The sequence below is a fragment of the Pseudorasbora parva genome, chromosome 16, assembly GCF_024679245.1.
Source record: "Pseudorasbora parva isolate DD20220531a chromosome 16, ASM2467924v1, whole genome shotgun sequence".
Lineage (NCBI taxonomy): Eukaryota > Metazoa > Chordata > Actinopteri > Cypriniformes > Gobionidae > Pseudorasbora > Pseudorasbora parva.
The window spans coordinates 7,366,480-7,392,976 of NC_090187.1; the positions used below are offsets into that span (position 1 = coordinate 7,366,480).

General features: G+C 38.1%; 1 protein-coding gene across 1 annotated transcript; it reads left to right on the forward strand.

Moving 5' to 3' along the window:
- Nucleotides 1–1,196: 1,196 nt before the first annotated feature.
- Nucleotides 1,197–26,458, forward strand: ddx6 (DEAD (Asp-Glu-Ala-Asp) box helicase 6). The gene is made up of 14 exons (XM_067419286.1): nucleotides 1,197–1,315; nucleotides 10,795–11,405; nucleotides 11,486–11,549; nucleotides 16,324–16,428; nucleotides 19,119–19,248; nucleotides 19,380–19,526; nucleotides 20,311–20,405; nucleotides 20,511–20,633; nucleotides 21,729–21,857; nucleotides 21,982–22,098; nucleotides 22,269–22,332; nucleotides 22,409–22,510; nucleotides 22,619–22,803; nucleotides 22,886–26,458. The coding sequence occupies exons 2-13, from the start codon at nucleotides 11,203–11,205 to the stop codon at nucleotides 22,792–22,794; spliced, it is 1,455 nt and encodes a 484-aa protein (XP_067275387.1). The 5' UTR covers nucleotides 1,197–1,315; nucleotides 10,795–11,202; the 3' UTR covers nucleotides 22,795–22,803; nucleotides 22,886–26,458.
- The last annotated feature ends 39 nt before the right edge of the window (nucleotides 26,459–26,497 follow it).

A 26,497-nucleotide genomic window follows, 5' to 3' on the forward strand; every position in this document is an offset into this window, starting at 1 on the left:
AACACTGGCTTTTTTGGACATTTTACTGCAAAAATACTACACAGTGCACCTTTAAGGCAGTTTGTATTAAGCACCAAGGCAGCTTTGTTCCTTGTTTCCCCCCCCAATTGAATCCAACCAAATTCGGATTAAGAGAAAAGGAAAATTTTGGAATAACTTGAGGATGACTCAAGTAAATGACGACAGTTTACATTTGCCTGGATCCAACAGAATCTGACATGTGTTAAACTTGCATATTTTGTAGTCCTATTAAAACTGTGAAAGAAACTTTTTTTTTTCTTTTTCAAAAAGTATCTTAAATACAAAACCCTCTTAAAGTATTTAATTATGAATGACATGTTATTTTTTTGTCCAGCAAAATTACAAAATACTTAAAGTAATAAAGTACTGTATTTAAACATTTAATCGAAATACTGCCAATCTCATGGACACATTCTGACCGAGTGTGAAAGTTGTGGGGTACCAGTTACTTTCTAGGGGAGAAATCTCTTCTAGGGCTTATTGATGCACTGATATTGTGTCTGATTCCACTCTCATGTAACCAACATAGTGAACTTTCTAGCATTAACTAGAATGGAACTGTAAAGTCGAGTTTCCAAACTGCTTATCCTCCTGTGTAGAGTCTCAAGGAAGCATAAGCCTAAATTCAGTGTAATTAGTCAGGAGAGTCACTCAGCTACTTAAGGTAATTAATTAACTATCTCTGCCTGAATCCCACAGGTGTCCTTATCAACAGATTTCTACCATGTGCATAGGCGTACCAAACCTTTTCAACACTTATGATGAAAACGTATGTTTTTAGGGACACAAATAAATTATAATCCTCTTTCAATCACCAACATAACCTAATTAGCCAATGTTAACCTAATTAAATGACTCCTCCCTTCACATGTCTGGTTTCTGCAAAGAGTCAAGACAGAAACAAGCCCAGGTAAGAATTAAACAGTGCCGATACATAATTATGATCTTTTTAAGGAAAAGTATAATTGTGCCGATCTCGCCAACGAAAGTGCCAAAAAGTTCAATGCATAGTGATTCACCATATTGATTAAAAAAAAAAATTGAAAAAAAATAAAAATAAACTATTTTACGCGCGTTTAAAAATATAATCCGCAGTAATAATGCATTCATAAATAATTATAATAATCGTGGTGTTTTTGTGGATTAGACAGGGCTCTCATGTGACTGATTATGGGAGGGTTTAAAGATGACTGGAAGCCATCTTACACACTCGCTTTACACCCCCCTAAATATATGTCAGAGCTCTACACCTATAATTCACAAACACGCAGAAAGATATTCCCAACCACGTTTGGTGAGTTTACAGAAAGTCAAATGTATGCAGTCTGTTGTTAGATTTTAAATCTGTTTTGTGTTTCTTTGTAGCTGCGTGTTTACATGTTTGTCTGTGGTGTCATGCATATTTTTGTCTCAAGTTACTGCATTCAGCTCTATGTTGCTTTACGTTTGTAAGCAGTAACGTACATGGGTTTTAACCGATGCCTTGTGGTTTATAAAAACTGGGTGTTTTGTGATTTAGACCAGTAATTGGGAATATGTGGGGTTATTTCGCGTGCGGCCTGTGTGTGGACGCAAAAGCTAATGAACTCGAGCACAATGCTAATATTTTTTTCTTTCAAACAGTTCGAATATTTAATTGCACTTGTAACCGAAGCAGCATGTCGAAAATGCATTTTTAATGGGTGTATTTCTTAACTGTTTAAACGTTATCCGACAGTTAAATTCTGACTGATATGAAGCCGCTAGGGCTAACGTAACGTTAACTGCTTAGCTAAACATTAGCATTAACTGCGTGACAGCGAGTTGCACGCTGTGTTAAAGCAAGACGGTTAAAATGTAAGTGTCTTAACTAAACGACAGAATTACCCTGGTTACATAGAGATACATTGGTTTGCCGTGTTCTTTTAGCGAGTTTCGTTAACTAGAATGGACTTCCAGTTAACTTCAGCTAACTAGCGTTCAACCTCTCTAATTTTAACCAGATTCCGCAGCTGTTTAGTCAGTGTTACTACATCTGTTTAACAAACCCACAACAGCGAATTATCATATTAATGTCCATGTAATACGTAAATGTTTTAAGTGTTATTTTAACAAGAGGCCTATCGTGTTGACTTTGTGCCAGGTACTGCTGCCATCCTTATTGAGGTCAGATTTGACATTTAATGGGGTTTATGGTCCTTCGTATGTCCAAACCATTTATGTTTTTCTCCTTATTGAGTCTATTTCAGTTTGGTTACACATTATTTTTGATTTGACTTACTTTTACTAGGCCACTTCTACCAAAGCTTTTTTCCCCCTCTGTATAATTCCTTCCCCAGTGTGTTAACTCTTTTGCTGCTGTAACATTACAATTTAGTAGAAATGTGCTGTATTAATACCGCACAACCTACATTACTACTTAGATTGGTTTGAGTTGATATGCAGATTTATCAGCAGCACACGTTTTGCTATTGAGAAATAATACCTCATTTGTCAGTTTCAAAATAGTCTTTTGTGACTCAGATATTGTGTAACTATCTTGATTCTTAAATTAAAATAAATAATTTTATGTTTAACTTATATTACATTTGTAATATAATGGTTCCACCACTAAGAGTATTTTTACACAAAGTATTAAAAACCATCGTTTTCCAAAATGATCCCCATTCATGTGGATTTACAAAAATGACTGAGTGCTGTTATGCATGCCAGGCCAGTAGTTGGCGGTCACTTTGTAAAGAAACTGCGCACCAATGCACATTCTTCAACAGAGTGGCGAATCTAAACATTCAAGATGGCATCGATCTGAGGAAGTTGACAAACTACCATATCATAAACGCACAGAAACTCTAAGGTCTTCATGGCAACCCATCAAAATAAGTTTCGTTTAAAATGACACACACATTCCTATTATACCATAGAATTAAGACATCTCATTCTCAATATAAGAATGCTAAGCCTTAATGTAATAAAGGTTTGATAATTTAAGTAAAACTTTTTTCCCCCATGTTTTAATTTTAACAGCTCAGTTGTGCAGCACTTTGACAAAGTTTAAAGGTGCACTAAAAAGATGATAAACTGAAATATCAAAAAACCGCTTGGCATGTGTTCTGTATTTTGTTCAGATGAGTACTTACAAGATTACAAATGTTTCCAACTATTTGTAAATTAGAAAATTGCCTTTTTAATCAAGGACCCGGGACTTGTGAGGGAGTCGCCTGTCAGCTGCCTCATATCAGCGTTACCCGTGTTTTTTTTTGTTTGTTTTTTGAAGAACTCTTACTAGGGCTGGGCGGAATATATATTGTGTATTTGTACAATATAGTCATATGGATGGAGACAGCGAGAGAAACGATATGGAATGAGGCAATACCGTGTATATCGTTATAATATAGTAGATTGATATGAACGCTAGGCCTGTCGCGATAGTCAATAAATCAATTAATCGCACGCTAATTTTTTTGCTTTAATTCATTTTTTACTTGATAATGAGCTCAATAGAGTACAAATTCAATACATCTGACTAAAGTACACATATTTCTATAATGTGTTGGACAATGTGGCATTTATTTATAGTTTATGAAAGTTTTTTTTTTTTTTTTTAAATAAAAAATAAATACTGGGATATATACTGTGTATCGCCATTCAACCAAAAGATGGTTTTTTTTGCCCAGCCCTAATAAAAAAAAAAATGCACTGATGAAACTGATATTTTAGGTGCTATGGCATAACTATAATGGCAAACGTCATTCCTGACTCTTCAAATGTTTACATTTTTGATGTGTAAGGCACCATTAATTATTAGTAACTCAAGGGTTTAAAGGGTTACTTCAGCGATTAGCATATAGCTTTGTATCAGTAGAAACCCCGGAGTATATTCAAATGATATTCAAAAGATAAATGTAATCTCCTGCAGCTAGTGTTGTGAGACTTACACGGCGACTCGATCATTATATTGAACAGACACATTCAGTTTTTAATTGTAGTGTCTGTTCTCTAACTCCGTCACAGTAATCCAGTAGCGGTGGCTTCGGGAATGGCCTCAAGGGCAGCGACGCATTCTGGGAATTGTAGTCTTTTATCCCCATGAGACAAAAATATTTTGTCTTTCTTTTCTAGGGTTGGGCATCGAGATCCGGGTCCAACTTGGAACCATTTAAAAAATAACGATTCCATTGGAATAGTTTAGAAAATTTATTTTCGGTTCCGATCATCGGTTCCAAATGCGCAAGTTTTGGTTTCCATGGCCACCTGATTGTGTTAGTGTTAGTGTGTGTGATTGGTCTGAATTTAAAGCACAACGGGCGCGCGCCTTACGCTCTCCATACGGAAAGATTCTGCGCTGCCTGTGCGTGCAGTGTGAAACCGCCGTTAGTGTCAAGTTTCTTAAATTTTCGCTGATGAAAGCAGAGCCGTAGAAACCAACTACGCCATACTTTAATTCTTTTGAAGAGCGAGCTGAAAAAATGATGGGAGGGGTTGTGACGCCAAGATTTGCTTCCCCGGTCTGCTTTTTCCTCAGACATGCGTTCTCCTCCCACACAAAACAGAATTTAATTAAAAATATGTAAAATTCCGGGAAGTTCTGCATTAACACTAGATTCCGCGTTAATATGCAAATTCCGCGTTAATATGCTGATTCTGCAATCGTGGAAATTATAGGGCCCTATAATCCGGTCAGGTGGTTTACATGGTGAAATGTTTTGTTTGATCGATTTATGAAAACGTTTATCCCACCCATCTCAAAATATGGAGCATTTTCATTCAAATTGGACTTGTTAACTGATTACAGTGCTCCATGTAAACACACCCGACTGTAAAAAATTGTGCTACATACCGGATAAAAACCGGATAGCTTATTTGATAGTTCGAGCCAAGTCAGACACACTTCTGGTGTGCAAATAGAAAACGCACGCAACAGAAACGCATATGCACCCGCACATATGTTTGGTTTGGGTGAACTGAAGGTAGTTTACTGTCTCCCACAAGCTGATCTTGTAATAAAGGTCTCATCGAGGAAAAACACATATTTTTGTATTCATTGAATTTTTGAATTATAAAAGTTAAATAATTCATTTTATAATAAAAATATTAATGAATAATCAATAGTCAATTGTTAATTCTCCTGACGATTGACTATGAAAATTTAATTGAATGCCCATCCCTTATCTGGACGTTACGACTGATTGACAAAATCTATTTTCAAGTGTTTCATGCATTTAAAAAAATGCATCTATTAACCTTTACTGCTAGCCTAGAAATCTAGACCCACCCTAGCGGCAGCAAATCTAAACTGCCGCTCAGGGATGGAAATTAGCACCCGCCACCAGCCAAATGCGGGTGATTTTGAGTTGTGGCGGGTAAACTCGCTTCACCTACCGGCCACCGTGGCGGGTAAATAAAAATAGCATACTGTTTCCCCTCTTTATAAACTGTGTTCAGTGCATGCGAGTGCGGCCGTATGTCCGAATATGACCAGTCGTTTTCGCCGTCATCATCCGGATGTAGTGCCAGAAGACGCGAATAATAACTCTGAGAGAAGATCCGTCACTGTCATCCGAAAGCGCGCACCCGTCTCACAGCGCGCAAATATTGAGTTCTCTTTCAAGTCTTGTGCTTAAACGGACAAACTCACACAAAAAGTATGCCAACATGTTCATCTTGATGAGTATTCTAGCAGACATAGTCTGAATATGCCTTAAGTGAACTTTATAAAGTCGTGAAAGATGACGCATATCCCTCTATTAGGTCTTAAAGGGGCAGTAGCTTTTTTGCTATGTTTAATGTTAAACAAACGATAAGGACATCACTCACTGCTCTTGATTGAATAGCTTTTGTAAGTTTAAAAGGAATAATCTTTCATTTAAACAGTTAAATATGCAGTTATTTTACATTTGATTACTTTACTACATTTCTGTACCTTTCTGCAGGCTAGTAGACCTGTACATTATTATTTAATGTACACATGAGTGAGGTCAAGGTAAACATTTTACTTTGAATTTTATTTTATACTGTTTGATGTTGCAATGTGCTAAATAAATATTTGCATAATTTGTAATTGATTTATTATTTGAAACTTTAATATTAATGCAATTGCAATGCCTTGATTTTTAGTAAAGTTACACAGTCATAGCATTAGCCATAAATGCAGTGGATAATTGGCATAATTTCTTTTAGTGCTTCGGTTTCAGCCAATAATTTTTATTTCGGTGCATCCCAACTGACAATGTTCTGCTATCTATGTCGTCAACACGCTTCAGGAGATGCCAAAACTAGTAGTTTCATTGTTGGTACTAAAAACCTAAAACTGGAAGCCATAAAAGACCACAAATCATCCAAATGCCACATCCAGGAAAAAAAAAAAAAAAGAGAGAGAACACAGAGCCCTACTCATTTAATGAAATGTATATCAGTTCATGGTTTGTGTGTATAAGAGTGAAAAAATGTCAGTATTTCATTGAGATTTGAGATTAAATAAACTGCTTAAGTATTGTAGAGCTTGTATTATTAATTTTCACGTGCCGTTACACATTGTCGGTTAAAAACAAGAAAGTGGCTGGTAAAAACATGGAGTGGCTGGTAGATTTTGAAATCCACCAGCCACAGTGGCCGGTGGACAAAAAAGTTAATTTCCATCCCTGCTGCCGCTAGTGTCGTCTAGCAACACTCAATACACTTCTGAGCTGTAAAAGCCTAACTCTGGTCAGGTCAATCACATCGTGTATAGAGTCAGTGGGCGGTTCTTAACATAGTGATGGCAGAGTTGCCCTTGCGTGCTACTAGTAAACACAGAAGCTGGTGAACCGCAGTCTTTCAAATCCGCTTTGAGTGCGACTCTGGAAGACTTGGAGTTGAGCTTTTTTCTGATGCTGCTGCGTTCACCGGACGCGAATGACGTGATTCGCACAAGTGATTTACATGTTAAGTCAATGCAGAGACGCGGATAGGCATTCTGCGGCGCAATTTGTGGCAAGAATCACGCAAATCACACTCAATTCGCATGATTCTTGCCGCAAAATTGCGCCAAATCGCTCAAGTTTAAAAATCTGAACTTTGGCGGATATTCGCGCCGTGTTAACCAATGAGGAGCCTGCTTACTGCTGTCACGTGCTGAAGTGATTGATGGGAAACCCAGAGGCCAGAGTAATTAAAAAATTATACTGTTATTGTGTAACAAAATGTAGTTTTAATAGTTTTTCAAGGGAACTTGTTCGGAGTTTTGCCGACCGGATACAGTGAATGTTTAATCTATCAATGAGCTCCGCTTCACATTTCTCTGGTTGGTTGTAGGGCTGTGTATTGCTAAGAATCTGGTGATGCGATGCGTGTCATGATACAGGGGTTATGATATGATATATTGTGATATTGTAAAAGAGAATTTTTTTTTTTTTAGAAAGATCATTTTAAAAGAATAAAGAACACAACCATATGCATAAAACACGACAAGTAACAGTTTTATTTTATTAATACAGTATCATTTATATCACTATTTTGTGCAAAATAGTGAAGTGACTGCAGGATTCTTTGTGTACACCTTGTTTTAAAGGTTCACACAGTATAGCAGTTTTTCATTTCTAAACTATTTATCAACAGAAAGTGCATAGCCATTCCATGACTGTTTTATATTTAATACTTTAAAGCTGTTTTCTTTAACGCAGTCTATAGTGCCATTTCAAGTAGGCTGAACTGTAGAGCTGGTGCATCCATATCCACATCGCTATAATCAGATGCTTTCGTTCTGCTGCCACCGCTGTCAGTTTTGGTGTGTGTTTATTTTGTTACTGAGTGGAAAATGGGCTATATTCTATCAAAACGCTTCTCAGAAATGACATCAGGACGTTAAAGGTAGGATAGGTAAGAATTGATTAACTTTTTTTTTTTTTTCCAAATTTGTTTAAACGTTCTTTATATATCAATACATAATTAAAATATAAGTACTCTAAAAAATAAATTATAAAATTTGAGTGTCTGTAGACCTCTCAGGACTGCTTTAAAGGTCCACTGAAGTGCCTTGAAACACGCCGCATTATTCAATGTGTTGACGTAATTTCCCCTGAAACGGCTCTAGCTGTTAGCAGCTTCTCCCCTTTTTTTTTAAAACTGCCAATAGCGTTTCGTTAATATACAGTTTGACTAGAGCATGAGCGGACCTTTGGTAAAGCCAGTTTCCTCTAACTGTTTATCATCTCCTCCATATCGCTTTTGAAATGCAGCATTCTGTGCAGAATTCAAATGGGTTGATATGTTTGTTGTCAGCGCCGACTCGCGCATATGATCCGCGCTGCGCTCTCGTCTCTGTAGTCTAAATTTAGACCAGAGCTGTTGGGGTGTGTGCGCTAAAGCGGTGCGTGAAACTAACGTGAAATGAAAGCATATTTCAAATGAAAGCATATTTACACTGAATCGTTTCCTATCACATATATTGTGTGCTATGTGCCTTTCACCATGTAGAAATTAGTAAATGTGTGTAAACAACTGAACGATTTCAGCCACATCTTCTGCAGTGTAAGTGGGCGGGCTTTAGATTCTAAAGAGCATTTTGATTGGACAGAAGATTTGACGAGAGTGAAGTCTGCGATGATGTCACCAAAATCTGAGATTCCTTTTAAAGGAAGTGGGAGACTTTAAATTTTGAATGCTTATCTCCTTTTTTGCAAATTTTGTCATAGTTTTGGAACATACCAGCTTATTCATAACTTTAAGGCTAACACAGTCATACTAAAAGCTAAAAAAACCTTACATTTTGATTTCAGTGGACCTTTAAAGACAGCTCATTTTCATTCACTCCACCTTCTCCCTTCTGGGCTCTTTCCAAAGCCACGCCCCCAAAATACATGAACGCGCCTCACCGACCGCTCGGCTGGAAGACGCATTATTTACCTCAGATGAGCGGTGTGCATGTAGTGACATCATGTCAGAATCACATGTAATAAAACGTCTAACTATCAGTGTGAATATAAACAAATAAGATGTCTTTTAGTACTCACTATCAAGCTAGAATACCGATACTGGTAAAGTTTAAAATATTTTTTTTTGTTTAATTCGGTAATGAGCTAGTTATATTTATAAGGCAAAGCTAAAAACGGGTAGCATTGATACATTTTTTTTTTTCCAATAACATACTTATACTGTGATGAAGATGAATTTCGTGTAAGATTCATAACATATACTGTGTTTTGCATGTAAAAGTTTCCATGATGAAAGCATTGTTGATTAGTAGCAGCTAAAAATAACTTGGTTCTAAAAAAAGTTCCTGGATGCGGTGTACTAGCTTTTACACATGCATTTTGTTATCTAAAGTAAAATTTTGGGCAATTCAACACGACCGCAATCAACTTGAGCTAAGCATATTGAGTATTTATCATTCTACTAATGGCTAGGTGTATAATATTGTAACTTTATGGTAAGTAATGTTATGCTATATTAGGCAGCTACATGTGCTAGTGATACATGCTTCATGAAAACATAAACCGAAAAAATGTATAATCAAAATGAAAGATTACCTGTCCAGCAGAAATACAGCCAGCAATGAGTCGTTTTTCAGCCCCTTTAGGTCCCTCAGTTCTCGACATCATTGGAAAGCCACGCTGATATGACATCGCGATGTGACTATCGCTCACTCGCACATTGCCGGCACATGCGACGTGAAGGGTAGTAGCCCAAGAGAACGGTAGCACACAGTAAACTCGAGTTTGTTGCTGGAGTGACATGCACGTTCCGCGTGTCTACACAGTGATTGGTTCGCTGTGCCGCCGCTGCTCACCACTCACGGCCAAACATTCACTGCTAAAGTGCGCGACAAAGATTCGCCACAACAACAACAACAAAAAAAAAGGTTTCGTACCAGAAATCATCTTTTTGGTACTATTTCGGCTACAAAAAGGAGGATGTTGGCCAAAAAGAGGTACTCTGCATGGAGTGTGAGAAAGTTGTGGCCACAAAATAAAACCACCAATTTGTCTGATCACTTAAATCGACACCACAAAGCTCTTTACGGCGAATACAAAGCAGGGCTCGCCATTAAAACACAAGTTGCTTTTTTTGAAGGGACAAGTGAAAGAGAATTGTACGTTCCTGACGGACGAGAGCCTGATTAAAACAAAAGATAACTAGCAAATCACCAAAATGCAAGAATGTTTGTGCATTGATTTAGTGCAAGTGGCGATCGATAGTGGATAATAATATATAATGAACTGATGATAAGGTCGCGCTGTTGACGGTCGTGCAGCCACTCGAGGAGTAATTACAACACTTAAGTGTTTTCCTTAAGAGTGCACCAAAATGACAAGCTCACCAAGATATCCCTGATTAATTCCTTATCCTAGTTTTGTGCAATAGACCCCTGGTCTGCTTTAATTCTAGATTTTATTTAGAAATCAAAATAGTGGTTATCAAATGCCTGTCTAAAACTAACATTCAATTGAATATTTTCAAATGTAATTAAAATATTACATCAAATAGTCAGTGATGTTGTGTGAAGTTTTGCTTTTAAAATTGTCTTTTTTCTTATGCTTTTTTCTAAGGCATTTGCATACATAGTTATATTAGACCCAGGGTTAACTTGTCGTGAGGGTGATTTTATTTTATATTTTTTCTGAATGTTGGACAAGAATACCTTAATGGGTCAATGTTTTTGAAAAGTTATAAGAATCTCTTTAGATGTTGAGTGTCCCTCTGTGAAGGTTGGGAAAACCCCATACCTACTTAATTAGTATTGGTGTTGACTAAAATTGTGATTGGTGGGTTTTTTGACATTTTATATTTGTGCTTTAAGATTCTCTTTCTCACACACAGGTGGAAAACCTATGAAATAGTTGAAATTGGAGTGAAAGGAATGGACAGAATCATTGAAAAGACTTAACACTGGCTTCCTGGCCCCTGGTCTGTGAAACTTTCCTTTTGCAAAGGAAACATTCACTCATTCATGGAAGGATAATTGAAGCTAATCTCCCCGCTTATGATATGTGACCTGTTGCTTGAGTGACGTTCATATTAAGATGTTCCACAAGAGACTTGCATATTGAGGAACAAGGAACTGGTAAAAAAAATATATATATTGCTTTAACTTTTTTGTGTGTGCTTTGGACACTGCGAAAGCTGTGGGAAGGACAACTTGCGACTTGATTTGCAAGCCCATCAAGATAAACTTTTATCTCCACTGTTGTTTGTCACTCGCCGTTTGGAGGATAGAATATTTAAGTCATGAGTACAGCCAGAATGGAGAATCCAGTGATTCTGGGACTGTCGAATCAGAATGGCCAAATGCGAGGCTCTGTAAAGCCAGCAGGGGGTCCTGGAGGAGGTGGAGGGGGCTCCCAAACAATGCAGCCTGCCCAGGTCAAAGCCTCCAGCACAGTCAACAATGGCAACTCCCAGCCTGCACCCACAGCCAACACTATCATCAAGTAAGTCCTGGAGGCAGATGACTCAGTGAGTGCTGCTTTATTATGGTGGTGATTGGGATTTTTTTCCTTCCATTTATCAGGCCTGGGGATGACTGGAAGAAGAATCTAAAGCTTCCTCCAAAGGATATGCGCATGAGAACTTCAGTAAGTCTATCTTCAGGTTAACTTGTCTCCTTGTAAGAGCTGCATGATTAACTAAGATCGCAATCTTATTACTAAGTGTAGTAACGGTAGTAATGAAAAGCGTAAATCACCTTTTGAAACTTGACACTTTAAATAAAGATCAGTTACATTGTTACACAAGTAGGTGGTGAGAACTGACTTAAATGTTTTTTTCTGATTAAATCATTAATTCCAGAGATTAGTTAAATGCAGATTCATCCAGTAATAAAATGAGGCATTGAATCATTTGTTCAACATTAGTTAAAGGTGCCTTAGAATGAAAAATTGAATTAACCTTGCCATAGTGAAATAATATGAGTTCAGTACTTGGACATAGGGCTGGACAATAATTCAATATCAATATATATCGCGATATAATTTTTTTCAATAACGGTGATATGATTTTTAAACACATTTCCGATATTTCGATATGACTGACGTTCAGGGCGCATGCCTTCAGAAAGAGCAGAACACGATTGGCTTCTTGCGCGATGACGTACACCACGGAAACGCAGCCAGTGCTCAGCAGTAGTAGGCTGATAGATCCAACGCAGCACGTTTTAGCTACAAAAAGAGTTTCCCTGACTGCAACACAAATGTGACTGAACGAACTTCCACAAGTAAGGAGAAATAGTTGATAAGAGAAGAAAGACTAACTTTCTTTAGTGGCGTGGAAGTGGTTCGTCTATCTAAAGCACTATTCGCACGGGATTAGTATTATCTAGGGACCTCTGTGATTTAGAAATGACTCCCACATCTGAGTTTTGCGTGGCGCATTCGCATGGGATAAGCAAAGCCTGTGATTTTACTCGAATTTACTGACTTCTCCCGGATATGATGTCAAGTCTTCGTTATAGATAGCTGTATGAAATCATAAACAGGCATAGATATCGTTTTGATTATTTTACAGTAGCCTAATAAATAAATATAATTTCGTTCAATCGGCAGGAATCAGATTTCATTTATCACGAGTGAGAAGCTGGCGATATACGGCGGAAGATTCAGTTTCAAAACTAAATGTAAAAGCGCCTATTTAAACAAGATTGTCATTGTACTATACTGTTCTGTTATGTTTTTCATTAAGAACAGTATTGATGTTAATATTAAACACACCATTCAATCAGATTACTCTCAAATTGATACTCATTCTAAAGTGAAAGTATAATCCGTGTGGGCGCGGCTGCACGGGAATGACTGAACGGTGCGCATTATGAATGCAGACTTTATTCTTCGTGAAAGATAAAGATAGAAATGCTCACAGGAAGTATATACAAATCCGCCTAATCCTGGCCAAATCACAGAGATGTCGATTCGCACGGGACTAATGTTATCACAGGACCTCGGTGTTCGGCGAAATATGGTAGGTAGGCTAATTTGCGGGGGAGTTTTTACTTTACAAATTACAGACATGGCCGATTCGCACGGGATTAAGATCACAAACATTCTCTGCAATTATTACAAATCACCAGAGGTCCATACGAATCCCGTGCGAATGGGGCTGATATTAAACTTCAGGTTTCAGTGTGCTGCAAAATGTGCCGGAGAGGTGCCGACCACGGGTGTAACAATCGACATAGATGCATCAATCTAATGTCTAACAATACGATGCCAAGCGTTAAAAATAATCCATGTAGACTATTTATGTAAGAGGCAAGTGGCACATTTGTTTTAATACTTTCCACATTTGCACACAATGTATTAACACCAACGCGTTCATTCTTGTTTAAATTACCTTTCAAAGCTTGTGAAAGACGGTCAGACATGGCTTCACGAAAATCGTATCATTTGCTCGTGTTTAAAGCCTTGCAAAAAGAAGCGTGCACTCATCTCAAACAGAGCACAAATAGGCCACTGAATTGAGTCTTATTTTATTTATTTTGTGTGCACCAGTAGATAAAGGTCTAGTTTTGCATAAAAGGAGAATATAGCGCTATGAATCGTTCTTCACTGAAATTTAAAGCTTAAAAGAAAATGCTCAGTAAACTGCGTCTGCGAAGTGAGAGTCTTATGTTTATTTGACGGTGATTTCACATTTCTTGTTCGTATAAAGGCTAAATACAAATAAAAGGTGAACATTAATTTATTTGTACCGTTTTTATTTCTAAAATATTATATAGTTTTATAGGAGGAGGTTTCATAGACTTGGCAAATTCATTTTTCAGAAGTTTGTAGGTACAGACATCCTTTGTGGCAGTTCTTGGTAGTTTTTCTAAAGCTTTTATATAGTTCATATCGATATCGAAATTATATCGTATCGACCAAAATTAAGAAATATATCGTGATATAAATTTTGGCCATATCGTCCAGCCCTACTTGGACATCACATACTGTGAGTCTCAAACACCATTGCCTCCTACTTCATATGTAAATCTCGTGAATCAAAAAAGGCACGGATAAATCAGTGCTTCTCAACATAACTCCAACCGTGACGCAAGTGTTGGGGATCATTTATATGCTTTCCCCCAACATTTTCATCTGTCCAATCATGTTGGACAGGTCATATTTAGGCTGTGCAGGTGATGTGAGGACTTTTTATATGTCAACAGTCATGGTTGAGGTTAATTATAATCTGATACCACAACAATTTAATTCAAAATCGTTCGTTTGTTCGGCCATTTCAAGCAAGTTTCGCTCAGCGTCTTAAACTGAAGAAAGGGGCAATTACAACTGTATTCCTGTAAGCAGTAAGTAGTGATTTATCCACTTATTGACTAGCTGTTTAAACAATTTCTGATTAAATTGAAAGTTTCTTAGAGAGACCGCATTGTCTAGATTGCAGTAACAATAGGGAACTCCAAGTACCATACAAAACTAAATCGTGTCTAATGACTGTTTATTATTAATTTGTATTACAAAATACAACCGTAGATGCGTTGCTTACAGATCGTTCACTCGATCCTTCTAGCGAACGTCTCCTTTTCCACCAAATAAGTTAAAACGACAGTCATTTGACAAGGCTATTCATTTTGTAAAAATATAACTTGTATATTTATATTTTTGAGAACTTAAATATGATGTTTTTGCATGATTGTATTGTACATCAGTCACTGCGTAGCCTACATTGCGACTAACGTTTTATATAACGTTTTAAAAAAAAAAGACTCCTCGAATGTTCTGAAAACACCAATAAACAAGTAGGCTGCATTTTATCAATCTCCATTTGAGATGTTCTGCTTAGGGTGCGTTCACACTTGTCATGTTTGGTTCGATTAAAACGAACCCTGGTGCGGTTGCTCGGTTAGTACGGTTCATTTGAACATATGTGAACGCTGCCATCCGAACTCTGGTGCGCACCAAACAAGCGGACCGAGACCGCTAAAAAGATGGGTCTCGGTCCGCTTCCAAACGAACTCTGGTGCGGTTCGATTGATATATGAACGCAACACGGACCAAAGACATGTAAACGGACCAAAAACCGGACGTAATGTCACAAGATGCGACGCATAATGCAGCTGATTTGACGACGCGGAAAGATCGGTGTATCCAAAATGAGTAACTTTAACATTAGAGGGCAAACGTGGAGCAACGAGGAAGTGCCTAATCAATATTTGGTCAGATGAGCATGTTTCGAAAATGCTAGAAAAAACACACAAAAAGCATACCTGGCTCTTCTCATCAAAGTTCCTGTGTTGCTCATTAGCAGGTGCAGACGACAGCGGCCGTCTCTGTTCTGCACAACGGAGGAAATCCTGCTGCTGTTTTGAATGTTTTGAACATTTTATGAGCTCTTCATGAGTTCTCAGCGGGTAAAAATAATGCCACATGTACACGCATAAAATGATCGCGTTTAATCCAGCACACAGCGTTGTTTTGAACATTTCATGAGCTCTTCATGAGTTCTCTGGTAAGAAATAATGCCAAATGTGTTGCACGCATAAAATGAGCGCGTTTAATCCAGCACACAGCGTTGTTTTGAATGTTTTAAACATTTCATGAGCTCTTCATGAGTTCTCTGGTAAAAAATAATACCATGTACACGCATAAAATGCCCGCGCGTGTAATCCAGCACACAGCATTGTTTTGCATGTTCGGTAAACGAGCTCCTACGTCATAAACCGACCAATCAAGTTGTGAGCGTCTCCCTGTGCCTTTGTTTCGGTAACTTTAGGTTCGCTGTTAAAAATGCCCGTGTGAACGCTAAGCGGACCAGGACTATTATGTTTGTTTTTGTTTTTTTGGTCCGGACCAAACGAACCAAACGAACCGAACTACAAGTGTGAACGCACCCTTAGTGTCATTCGGTCGGACTGTGTTCTGTCAGGACGGTCAGGACTCACGAGCTGCTTCGGTAAACTGCTGTGAGCTGCTGAAATAAGCCAATCAGAGCAGAGCTCAACATTAATATTCATGACTCTTCCAAATAAGGCAGAAACAAAGTATTACATCCTAGGGACAATTTATAGGGTTGTAAATGGACCTGTAAAACTGTATCTGGACAATTTTTGCCCTTAAATAAACCACATACCCTATGTAGATATCAGAGAACAATGTAACTGTTCTCTAATATTGTTTCAACTCATTCTAGGGCACCCTTTAAATTAAAACTTTTTTTTTTTTTTTTTTTTTTTTTTTTAGTTCTCTCCAGGATCGTGGTAGAATCATGATCTCCCTTTTATACATTAATTTATATTCACTGTTTATCCAAAATCATGCACCTCTAATGTCAGTAAAAAAGGGTATCCTTTGAACCAGAATTTTTTTCTGTGCTGCTTGTGGTCTGTAAAACTCTGAAGTGCAATCACTGTGAAATTTACAGGATGTGACGGCGACCAAGGGAAACGAGTTTGAGGATTACTGCCTGAAACGGGAGCTGCTTATGGGCATCTTTGAAATGGGCTGGGAGAAACCGTCGCCTATACAGGTAAGAGACAAATAAAGGACACAAGATAAATATTTCAGATGTGCATCACTCCGAGCTTTTATGAATAACCCGGTAAGCGTGTCCTGGAGAACACACGCAATGTGTGTTCTTTTCAAAGCTTTCTGATATATCAAAGCTATTTAATTTACACTTGGGCACATAAATGTGTCTCTGAAATATGGATATAAATCTGATCTTCAATTCCCGCATTATATGCAGATTTAATGGCGTTCACGTCACATCAAGTCAACAGATATGAGCTGCATTTTATTGATCAACAGTTGATTTCACAATCAAAGACGGCTATATGAGCGAGCGCGCAAACGTCACTGATAAGACCATTCAGTTTCTTTACTTTTAATTAAGATGATTGCATGTTGAGCACCTACGACTTTACTTTCTGTTTAATTTGCGGGAGTTTGTGTGTTGGCTTAATGAAGAGATGCTCTGCTGTGTTGCGTGCTGTGGTAGCGCTGTCATATCTGGCTATAAAATGACAGCCTATAGCACGCTCATTTTTTTATTTATTTTTTATAGCATTTTTGTGACTCTGACTCCTTTAAGTGAACCAAGTGAAAAAGGACCCAGTTCTCATTGTTCACACTGTCCTTGTACCTGAAAGAGGACTCGGATCCTTTTTGGTACACTTTAGTAAGAATGTGGTCTCGACCCCTTTGTGTTCAGACTTCAGACTAGTTCAGTGTTTGATGGCTGACCCTACGACCTTCTCATTCGCTTACATTGTTTGTTCCTCAGTAACCAAGATATTTGTTTACAAAGATTATCATTACTTTATGACATTGCTACAAATGCTGGACTTTTATCAGTACCGGTACTTTAAGGAAGACTGCGCTAATATGAGCTGTGTTTCTTAATTTGCGTGGATGTGACAGCAGGTGTCAGGGCATGTGTGCAGAGCTCTGCTTCCACCGTTCACTAAACATTGGAAGTAGAAGAGTTAAATATATACGCGCAGCGCATGATAAAGAATGCAACAGATATATGCGCACGATTCAGTTCTTTTGCGGATTATTTGGGTTTGAATGGTCAAACATGTAACAATGCACGGTCTGGCGATTATTCAGGTCAACACAATCTAATTTGTCTTTAGTGAACGTATACAGCTGAGATAATTAAATCCGTGCAGGTCTTAATACAGACCTTATTCTGTGTGATTAATGTTAATCAAACAATGAAAAATAGAAAACCACATGCTTGGCTAAATAACTAAAATACATTTATTAAGAATCGGTTTATTGTTAAATTATAGAGTGAAGACTAAGCAGTTTGATGTTTGATTATTTAATTTCTTGTCTTAATGTATTTTGTTTTTGTCCTACTGTTAAAGACCTAATATAGCAGAAATATAAAGCACTGTTTTTGTCATTGCTTTTCATTTGCATTTTTTGCTTATTTTTAAAAACAAAGATGCAATTAAAAAACTATTTAGAGAAGTGAAAGGTTAGTGAATGATAACTTGATTGATAATGTAATCTCTGTAAGGATGTTCACATTGGCATGTAGTTATTTTGGCAATAAGAGGAGGGAATGGTCAAAAACCAGGGCAGGAACATGCTGGCCAAGTGAATTTTTAGAAAAATAAAATAAAACGATGAATAATAAGTTCTGTCATAATCATATTATCCTTTTTTTTTTTTAACCATGGTATCGATATAGTATCGGTATCGAAGTATTTTAGTCTGAGATAGATAGATAGATAGATAGATAGATAGATAGATAGATAGATAGATAGATAGATAGAACAAATGCAATCTTTAACACTTAACAGTCGGCTTGTTTTAAGCGCAGAACATACTTCAGTCCGATTTCCTACGCGAACATATTAGGTATTCAGTCCATTTTATCACAAAATTCAAACTATAAATGCCATTTGACACCTTTTAATGTGACGTGACTGATCGCAATAGTAGGCTATGCATCAGTTCAAACGGCGGCGGCGCACGCGTGAACGTGATCATCGCTTCCTAAAGAATAAACATAAATTAATATCTTAAGGTATGTTAAGGATACATTACAACTTACTGGAATGTATAATAATTTGTGTAATCACTCAATCAGTGTTTCAATCGCGGAAAGACAACAGCTTGAGAACAATGTCCCGTAGCATCACATTTACCTCAGGCAAGTCATTCAGTGTGTCCAACCCACATCTGTTAGTTCATTAAATATATGCACTTTTAGCCTATATATTCATTATATTCTACTTAAAGACTTTCTAGTGATGTCTTGTTTATTTAATGCATGTTCAAATAAATCTGTCATGATTTGACAGCTGTGTATAAATTATTATATTTCAACAACGAATTAGAGAAAAAAAATCTCAGATTTGTGTTCTGTTACACCCCTTAAATACACTGCGTGTTTTTAGCATACCACACCATAAGATGAGATTGAACCGTACCTAGACCACCTCCCGCGATGGTCTGGGCTCGGTTTGCTTTTAAAGGGGTATGGGATCATTAGGAGTGTTCACATATGGGCCAAAATCATGCAAACCGTGCTCAGACCCTAACTGAATATTGTCTCTTACAGAAACTGGATTCAGACCATTTAGGCTTATTGACCTTTTTGTCTATTAGTGACCGTACAGTTTGCAAGTGAAAGGCAAGAAAAGTGTGCATTTAATCGGACCAATCTGCTCATTACTGTGTTCCTGCTCATTCCCTCAGGAGGAGAGCATTCCCATTGCGTTGTCTGGGAGGGACATTCTAGCCAGAGCCAAGAACGGCACAGGAAAAAGCGGCGCCTACCTCATTCCCTTACTTGAACGCATTGACCTGAAGAAAGATAGCATACAAGGTCAGTGTCTATCTTGGTTTTGACACATTTACAAGAACTTGCTAGGGATCATTAAGTTTAGCCATAATAGGTTTCATACATGATATCTTTATTGCTTTTAAGTGACTTCATGCTTGAAATGCTTTTTGCAGCATTGGTCATTGTGCCCACAAGAGAACTGGCTCTACAAGTCAGCCAGATCTGTATCCAGGTCAGCAAACACATGGGCGGGGTTAAGGTTATGGCAACTACAGGTGGAACCAACCTCCGTGATGACATCATGAGACTTGATGAAACAGGCAAGTGATCGTAATTAAGCGAGAATACTTTTAAAGGCCCACTGAAAGTGCTTTGGAACGCGCCACATTATTCAAAGTGTTGACGTGATTTCCCCTAAAACGGCTCCAGCTGTTAGTAGCTCCTCTCCTTTTTTGAAACTGCCAATGGCGTTTTGTTAATACACCATTAGACTAGAACAGACCTTTTTGTTCGGTGAAGCCAGTTTCCTCTAACACTATCATCTCCTCCATATCGCTTTGGAATGCAGCATTCTGTGCAGAATTCAAATGGGTCCGATATGTTTGTTGTCTGTCTGCACGGACTCGAGCATATGATCTGCGCTGCGCTCTCGTGTCCGTAGTCTAAATTTAGACCAGAGCCGTTGGTGTGCGTGAAACTAACGTGTAAATAGACTTCATTCGCCTTAACTGAAAGCATATTTACACTGAATCATTTCCTATCGCATATATAGTGTTGTGCCTGTGTTAACAACTGCCCAATTTTAGCTTTAGATTCTGGAGAGCATTTTCATTGGACAGAAGATTTGACGAGAAGGTGATGTCACCAAATCTGAGATTTGTTTTAACGGAAGTGAGAGACTGTACATTTTGAATGCTTATCTCCTAAATGCAAATGTTGTCATTGTTTTAGAACATACCAGCTTATTCATAACTTTAAGGCTAACAGAGTCATACTACAAGCTAAAAAAAAGTTCAATTTTCATTTCAGTGGGCCTTTAATGATTTGAGCTACTGTACATATTCATTTCATGGATCTTATTTGTTTGAATGCTTGCCTTTGTAGTGCATGTTGTCATTGCCACTCCGGGAAGAATTTTAGACCTCATCAAAAAGGGAGTGGCCAAAGTCAATCAAGTACAGATGGTCGTTTTGGATGAGGTATGTGAATAAGAGTGTAATCGTGTAGTTATGCTAATTACTTGTTTAATTGCCATATGGTAATTCTTATGTCTCATGGATTTTTTTACCCATGTTACCGAATAGGCAGATAAGCTCCTGTCGCAAGACTTTGTACAGATGATGGAGGAGATGCTGAGCTCTTTGCCCAAACAAAGGCAGATTTTGCTGTACTCTGCCACCTTCCCACTGAGTGTGCAAAAGTTCATGGTAAGGTCACTGAATCATAAATAAAAAAAAAACCCTCCTTAAAAACATTTAAATATATTTTTTTCTGTTCTTTTTAATAGTAATGATAGAGTAGTTGTAACAATGTAATTTTAACTAGGTGCCAACTTGTTAACAGTTATTTATGACTTTGATGTTTAAGTCTTTTTGACTGCACTTTTAAATCCATATTGAATTTTTGCATTTACAATAAATGGCAAATGGAACAAATGTGAAAATACAAACTATATGAGGTGAATCCAGTACTGAATCAAGAAGATCGTTTATTTTGAAAATAGATATGACCAAGTTGTAAGTGTATATATGAGATGCCGAATTGGACATTCAAGGCTCACTCATTCATGTTTATTAAAAGGTAAATTTATCGAAAGGGTTGGGTATGTTCACTTTGGTACTGGTACCCAATGGTACCTTTTTTGGTACTTTAGCTACATCAATAATTGTAAAAAAACAAAGTCATTTATTAACGCTAGTGTTATTGACATTATGCCAGAGCTGCCACGGTGGGCTACTAGCTACTTAAAGGGTTAGTTCTCCCAAAAATTACATTTGTCATTAATGATGCTAATATCGTTCCACACCCGTAAGACCTCCGTTCATCTTCGGAACACAGTTTAAGATATTTTATATTTAGTCCGACAGCATATCTAAGTTTAGGCACACTATACTGTCCATGTCCAGAAAGGGAATAAAAACATCATCAAAGTAGTCCATATGAGACATCAGTTAGTTAGTTAGAATAACAAAAACTACGACTTCAGCATTGTCTTCTCTTCCACGTTTGTTTTCAAACCTCAAGTAAAGATTTAAGCGATCATAAATCAGCGTATCGATTGTTAAATTTAATTATATTGTAATCTAAAAAAAAAAAACATTTAAATTGTATCATTTCCCGCGAATATGGTGTTAAATCATAAATGTTGACTGCTTTTATACTGGCACAATTTTTATGCAGTTAAAGACTTGTTTGTATGTTTGCTACATTTCAGCCTAATGCAATAATCATTTTATGTAATTGTGTTTTAAAGCTGTCATCACTTTTCAGAAAGTATTAATTTACACTGCTTTTGTGAACAGAACGCCCATCTGCAGAAGCCCTATGAGATAAACCTGATGGAGGAGCTGACCCTGAAAGGGGTTACCCAGTATTACGCCTATGTGACTGAAAGGCAGAAAGTCCATTGCCTTAATACTCTGTTCTCCAGGGTAAAAGCCTTTTGAGTCTTGTACATGCCACACTTTATCTGACGGCAGATATGAAAATCAGCATTACTGTCCTCCTGACTGTTGCCGAACATGCAGACATCCTTTTTTAATGTTTGTTTTTCAGCTCCAGATTAATCAGTCTATAATCTTCTGCAATTCATCCCAGCGAGTGGAGCTACTGGCCAAGAAGATTTCACAGCTTGGATACTCTTGTTTCTACATTCACGCCAAGATGAGACAGGTGGGAATGAAGGGAGCCTGTGGTGGCGTTGCACTGCTATTGGCAGAATTTTGAAATGGAGCAAGTGTTTATGAAAGTACAGGATTTAAAATTTCCATTATTTGGGCTTTTAAAACCAGCCTAAATGTTGAGGTTATGAATTTTGCTAATGTGCTTTTTATTGTGTTTAGGAACACCGAAACCGTGTGTTCCACGATTTCAGAAATGGCTTATGTCGAAATCTCGTCTGCACTGGTAAGGACATTTGAAAATCCGATTCCCTCATTTGTGATCAAAATGAGGGTTTTTGACCCCTATTTTTTTTGCTTAGATCTCTTCACAAGAGGAATTGATATACAAGCTGTGAATGTGGTGATCAACTTCGATTTCCCCAAGCTTGGAGAGACGTACCTCCATCGCATTGGCAGATCAGGTGAGTAAGGTTTGGTTTTGCTCTGAGATCAGGTAACGTTGCATTTGGAACGGCCTGCTCGAAAGGGTAGCTGTGTGTTTTAATGACCCTCCCCTTCTCTCCCCGCAGGCCGATTTGGACACTTGGGTCTGGCCATTAACTTGATCACTTATGATGACCGCTTTAACCTGAAAGGTATTGAAGAGCAGCTGGGTACTGAAATCAAGCCCATTCCCAGCAGTATTGACAAGAGTCTATATGTGGCTGAGTACCATAGCGAGAGTGGAGAGGAGGTTAAACTGTGAGCAGAAGAGGTGAGTTCAAAGGTCAATCACGCTACAGCTTTCGGTGTCTGTTTGATTTTTAACAATCTTTTTCTTTTTCTACCTCTTGCAGATCACCGATCCTTTGTCCCCTATCCCCACCTTTTTTCCTTCCCTACTGTGTATGGGGAATAGGGGATAATTTTTTGTTTAAACTAAATCTTCCGTCTATCTTCCTCTTCCCCCGCTTTTATTTCTGTCTTGTTTGGTGCCACCACAAGGAATGTGATGTTGCAACGGCCCAATAATCAGGAAGGACTCATGGCCTAATAAAGGACTGCTGCACTGAAATTTTCATCCTGAAGACTTCAAATCACTCGGAGGGAAAGAGGGGACACGAGGATTTATCTCCTAAGAAAAGAAATGACTACTTCTTGCCTGCAAGCACATTCTCACCCCACTCTCTCTGTCCCTCTGCACTTCTTCATGTTTCTAGTCAATTGAAACAAGTGCCTTAACAAGCAGTCTAACTTGTTCAAAAAGTAATAACCTGATATGATTTTTTTTTTTCCTTCTCCTTTCATAACTCATAAGATGTGATCTTGATTTTTCTATGGCTTTTGGTATTGCTTGTCTGCCCTCATGTTTGACATCAGAAGAATAATATTGCATTTGCCACCTGTAGATTTTTGGGGCGACTAAGAACAGGATTTCACAGCGGGAGAGAGAATGGGGGTGGCATGTGCGATTTTGTGCAGTCTCTGGCATACTTGACTATGGTGTGAAGAGAAGCCCCCTGGAGAACTGAGATGATATCAGTGAGCATGATGACAACGATGGGAGCTAATGTTCATGTGGCAATCTCTCAAAAGTCCCGCAAGGGTCTCTGTGGATTATTTTTTTCCCCCTTCATCCGCTCATGGAACATGCCAATGCCTCTAGAGACCCATAACTCTTTCCCCCTCTGTCTTCAGTGGGCCGACACTAAGAGACTCGAGAGACTCAGACCAGCCTTTCTCCTTGGCCATGAGGACTCCTGCTTTGAGACGAATGTGGATATCTTTTTTTTCTTTTTCCCTCTTGTTTCTTTTTCTTCCCCCTCCCCCTTTCCTCCTGATTTCAGTGCAATTTTGCATTCTTATTGGGTAGGCACTCTGTCCTAAATGTGCCATTTATACAGACCTGGCACATTTGTAAACATTTTGTAAATACTTCATTTATTTTTTTTAAAAAATGGATTGTTTTAAAACAAGCTAAAAAGGCTGGATGACCATTTGAAAAGTGTTTGAAAGATCTTTTAAAATCAGGATTCTGTCAGCACTGAACGGCACACTTTTGTTTGATTTGTCATAATTTTCGCCCATAGGAAAACGTTGAACCGAGTTTAAACCTTTCCAGGTAGTGCACCGCCTTTTTGTTATAACAAAAAATTGGGCTCCCACATTTTCTTTACGAATCCAAAAGCACTTCAATGTTTTGAGTGTTAGCTCCTAAGCGCTTCAGCAGGTGGTGCACTTGTTCTCTCTAAATTGACCAGTGTTGACGAGTTCCTGACGTGGGTTGCTCAAATAAATGGCCTCATTTTAGGGTTGAGAAAACATGAGGCGTTTGCTTTCCAGCCTTTTGCTTGTAACACTGACGTATGAGGCACTCTGCAGGGTCCCCCAACTTGGGTGACTCTAATCATAGAGGTAATTTAATATTTTCATCATGTAATAGTGCTACTCGCTGCAGTGCAGCTCAAATTGGCAACGTGCAAAAAGGTTGAATTTCTAAGCGAGATGTGTAGCTGTTACATGGGTTTGTGTTCACTGGCACTAGGATGTGATGACTTTAAACAGGCCGTTTGGGGTGGGAGGATTGAAAGGAACTTTGTTCCTATTGGAAAAAGGAAAAATGGACAAAAAAAACAACACCAACTGGATGCCAAGACTTCTAAAGAACGATGGACTGACATAATGTAGCGGCAGAGACACGCAGTGCATCGTGAGTCAGCAGGCTTTTTTTTTTTTTTTGTAACAGAACCATGTTCTTAAGATGCTGCACAGATTTATCAGAAGAATCTATAACTTTGCAGTGTGGGCTGCACTTAAGTTTGAACTTTAGTTCAAGGGTTGGGCAATAATACGGGCTGCACACGTGCTAGGAGCACTTCCTCGGTTAGGGCAGAGGTGTTTAGACCGAAGGCGAGTTTGTTTTGAGGAAGTATTGTGGCAGGGACATGGGTATTTAAGATTGGGTATGGGTATTTCATGGGTGCTGATAACCAAATGAATATTTTTTTTTTTTTTTTACACAGCAGAATATTTATCCCCCTCCCCCCAAACACTAATAGCCTTTTGAGTGATTTTTCTTTTAAATAAACATTTCTTTTGTGGGGATTGACAGGGGCTTGCTTGAGACACTTTAGCCCTTCTGCTGCTTTTTGAATAAGTTATGCATTTTGACTCGTGACGTTTCGAGGGTTGTAACTTTATGGGGTGGGTTGGAGGTTGGGAGGGATACAATTTTTCCTTTTTTGTGATTTATTGGCCTTGTATTTACTTTGAATTTTACATTGGAGTTTAACATCACCGATGTCCCCATTAGAATATCAAATACAGGTGAGATGTTTTTTGTTATTTGTATTCATCGGATTCACTTTGTCTACTGTGGAGTGTTGAGACAATTAAGCAAATTTGTTCTTACTGGTTGGTTACCAAATTATAAGCAAAAAATAACTGCCCCATATTCCAGCACTTGCAACCTTTTCCCAGAGACATTGCTCGAATCCAAGCTTGTGTTCTCTTCTCTCTAGCGCACGCTTCCCGGTCACCAGGCTAATCCGCTTTGGTTTCTTTTGGGAGTTTTTTAAACACATCAGCTCTAGAGAGAAGGATATAAGTTACTGGGCTCTTTGGCAGCAGCCCAGCGTTTTTTCAGTAACCACTTGCCGTGAAAATCACTGTTCGTTCCTGATATGCTGTAACGCAGCATGTGATTGGATGTGCTGTGGTCTTTGCCATGGTGGTTGGGGTTTTGATTTCATTGTTTTCTTATCTTTTTATTTAGAAGAATAGGGTGGAGAACATCTCACCTGTTTAATAGTTCTCTCTCGAGCATACAGAAATTGCCATCTCGATATCCACTCATTCTTCAGTATTTTTTCCTTTTTTTTTTTGTTTGTTTGTTTTGTTTGTTTTTTTGTATTGGGGTGGGTGGGAAGGGGTTTTTGCTGCCCCGATGTATCCATGCTTTATTGATCTGGGCTGCTTTTCTCAAAAGCGTCATGAACTAAGTTGATCGTAGAGACCATTGGTGTCAATATTTCTACGATCGGCTTAGGTTTACAATGTCTTCTGGAAACGCAGCCCTGTTCAGTGTTGCTGATTGTTGGATACATCGGTCTGGGTTTGTGGTTGGGAGGGAAATGGAGAGAATTGGTTTGAAAAATTCAATTTAAACAATTTGGGAGCTCAGGGTAAGGAAAATTTGATCTCCAAACCTTGCCCTTAATTTTCTTTCTTTTAGATACTGCAGATTAAAATGACGAACCAAATTTAAAAACAAAACATTCAAAGTTTTTTTTTTTTCACGTTTTCAATTTGAGTAATTTCAATTGGCGTTTTTTCTCAGTGATGCTACATTTTAAAGATTTGAGATGTGTAAAAGTGCAATGGTTAACATCTGTGTGGTTTTTGTTTGAAAATAAAGCTCACTGAAGTTCCATGTGTGTTTAAGGTGTCTCTTTTTTTGCTGAGTTTCT

What these genes read in the sequence shown, in the direction of transcription:
- ddx6 (XM_067419286.1), top strand. Translation starts at nt 11,203, where the DNA reads ATGAGTACAGCCAGAATGGAGAATCCAGTGATTCTGGGACTGTCGAAT. An exon ending in TGAGTGTGCAAAAGTTCATG is followed by an intron (nt 20,634 to 21,728) that starts GTAAGGTCACTG and finishes TTTTGTGAACAG; the next exon opens with AACGCCCATCTGCAGAAGCC. An exon ending in TCGAAATCTCGTCTGCACTG is followed by an intron (nt 22,333 to 22,408) that starts GTAAGGACATTT and finishes TTTTTTGCTTAG; the next exon opens with ATCTCTTCACAAGAGGAATT.